The sequence below is a fragment of the Gregarina niphandrodes genome, assembly GCF_000223845.1.
Source record: "Gregarina niphandrodes unplaced genomic scaffold scaffold00187, whole genome shotgun sequence".
In the NCBI taxonomy this organism is placed as follows: Eukaryota; Apicomplexa; class Conoidasida; order Eugregarinorida; family Gregarinidae; genus Gregarina; species Gregarina niphandrodes.
The window spans coordinates 1-1833 of record NW_011645948.1 but is presented as its reverse complement, the minus strand read 5'-3'; the positions used below and the strand labels follow the sequence as shown (position 1 = coordinate 1833).

Below are 1833 nucleotides of genomic sequence, written 5' to 3'. Positions count from 1 at the left end.
AAATTTTAATGTTTACTGTTCTGTTGAGACGGCTCTCCGGTGAATAATAATCAGCGTCCGGAGGTCTCTTGCGGGTATTAATTAATTCTTCGGTCTGCAATTGTGGGCGAGATATATAGTTGCTCTGTGTGCGTTTAGGTTCTTGTGTGCGGTTCATCTCTTGTGTGCGATAGAACTTGTCGTTGGCCCACAATCGGTTTTCTGCGGTATCTCTCTTCTCGGCTATTTTTAATTTGCCGGTAGGTTGTCTACTTGGTGCATCTGCTGGATTGAATTTGCCGTGAATGTGGTGGTATGTAACTTTAGTATCTGTCGTCTTGAGTAGTCTTAGTATTTTGTTAGCGAAATAGTAGACGTCGCCTTTATCGTCTGGTTCAGGTCTGTTAAGGGCCGTGTTGAGTAGTGCGTTGTCAGTAAAAATCAGTAGCGGTTTGCGTAAAGTTCGGCAGTAGTCTTTTATTTGAGCGAGGTGCTTCTTAAGTATGGCATAGCCTCCTTGGGCCTCGTTGGTATTACTGTAGTTGTGTGTTGCTGGTTTAGGTATGGATTTACTCATCAGATTATTACTGCCTTGTGATAGGTTAAGGCCGACGGCGACGTTGCTGGTATCTATATACAATCTAAGCGGTTTATTAGGCTGCGGTTGGTACGTAAGTTTCGGTTTGGTTCTGAAGTTTTGGCAGTAGATCTTAAGTATATCGTTGTCTTTAACTTTTTGTTGTAGTAGTTTAGTGACGAGTCTTTGTTGAGCTGTAGTTAGTGCATGTTTGTAATACTGAAGTATTTGCGCTGCGCGAGTAATGTTGGCATGAACGTTGGTGTCTATTAGGTGTTGTATGGTTTGCCATTTCTTAGTCGGTATAGTCAAAGTGTGGTTGAGTAGTTCATATCCGAGTATGTTGGTACAGCGTAGTTGGCTCTTCTGTGGATTGACTTTGAAGCCGTAGGTCGTTAGATGTTGTTTGGTGTGGTTGTATCTTCGGTTAAGTTCTCGGTAGTTGTCAGCAGCGATGAATATATCATCTTGATAGAACCTTAAGTGTTCGGCGAATGGTAGATCTTTCAGTATAGTTCCCATAGTAGCGTGGAAGTGTTTAGGCGCGTTGGTTGCGCCCATTGGCATGCATTGGTACGCGTAGTAGTTGCCGCGGTGCTCGAATGCGTAGGTACCGATCTGGTCTCTCGTCAGTGGTATAGTGTGGAATGCCTTTGATAGGTCAATCTTAGCTAGCAGTGGTTGTTGAGCTCCCCACGTAATTATAGGCCAGCAGCTCTGCAGGTTTGGAAAGCGTCCGGCATCGTTAACGTATGGTAGTAGTGGTCGGCAGTCGTGGGTGACTCTGTCTTTTACCACGCGAGTCGGTAGTGTGAAGTTCGGTCTATCCGGTAGTGGCGTAATCTTGCGTTGCTGTAATAGCGGCTTTAACCATGTGTCAATGGTTCGTAGTTCGTCAGGTTTAGTCGGTAGTCGTCCGTGGTAAGTTGGAAGATCATTGCGCTCCACCTTTTCGGTGAAGTGAGGTAGTGCTGTATACTTGGGCCTCCTTACGAGACCAAGCCCCCTTTCGAAATCTTCATGGCTCCGGCGCACGAGCTGGGTACTGGTGGCTTTGCCGAAATCCTAGTTGCTGCCACGTCCTCTGAACGATCCGCGACCTCGGCCTCTGGGTCGGCCTCGGCCGCGTCCTGGTCCGATCGAGGGCATAGCCCCGTTCTGCCATAACTGTAGTCCGCGTACAATACCGGCCTTCGACACAAGTGCGATAATGTTGGCCGTATCAAGTGCCGATAGGTTGAGGTAGTTTTGTGCATTGCAGTAGTTAAGTCGTTCAA

General features: G+C 46.9%; 1 protein-coding gene across 1 annotated transcript; it reads right to left on the bottom strand.

Moving 5' to 3' along the window:
• Positions 1–906: 906 nt before the first annotated feature.
• On the bottom strand, positions 907–1245 carry GNI_221850 (RNA-directed DNA polymerase; the record flags this gene model as incomplete). Its single annotated transcript, XM_011135606.1, has 1 exon — positions 907–1245. A coding segment is annotated over one exon (339 nt), but the record flags the coding sequence as incomplete, so codon positions are not given.
• Positions 1246–1833: the final 588 nt, after the last annotated feature.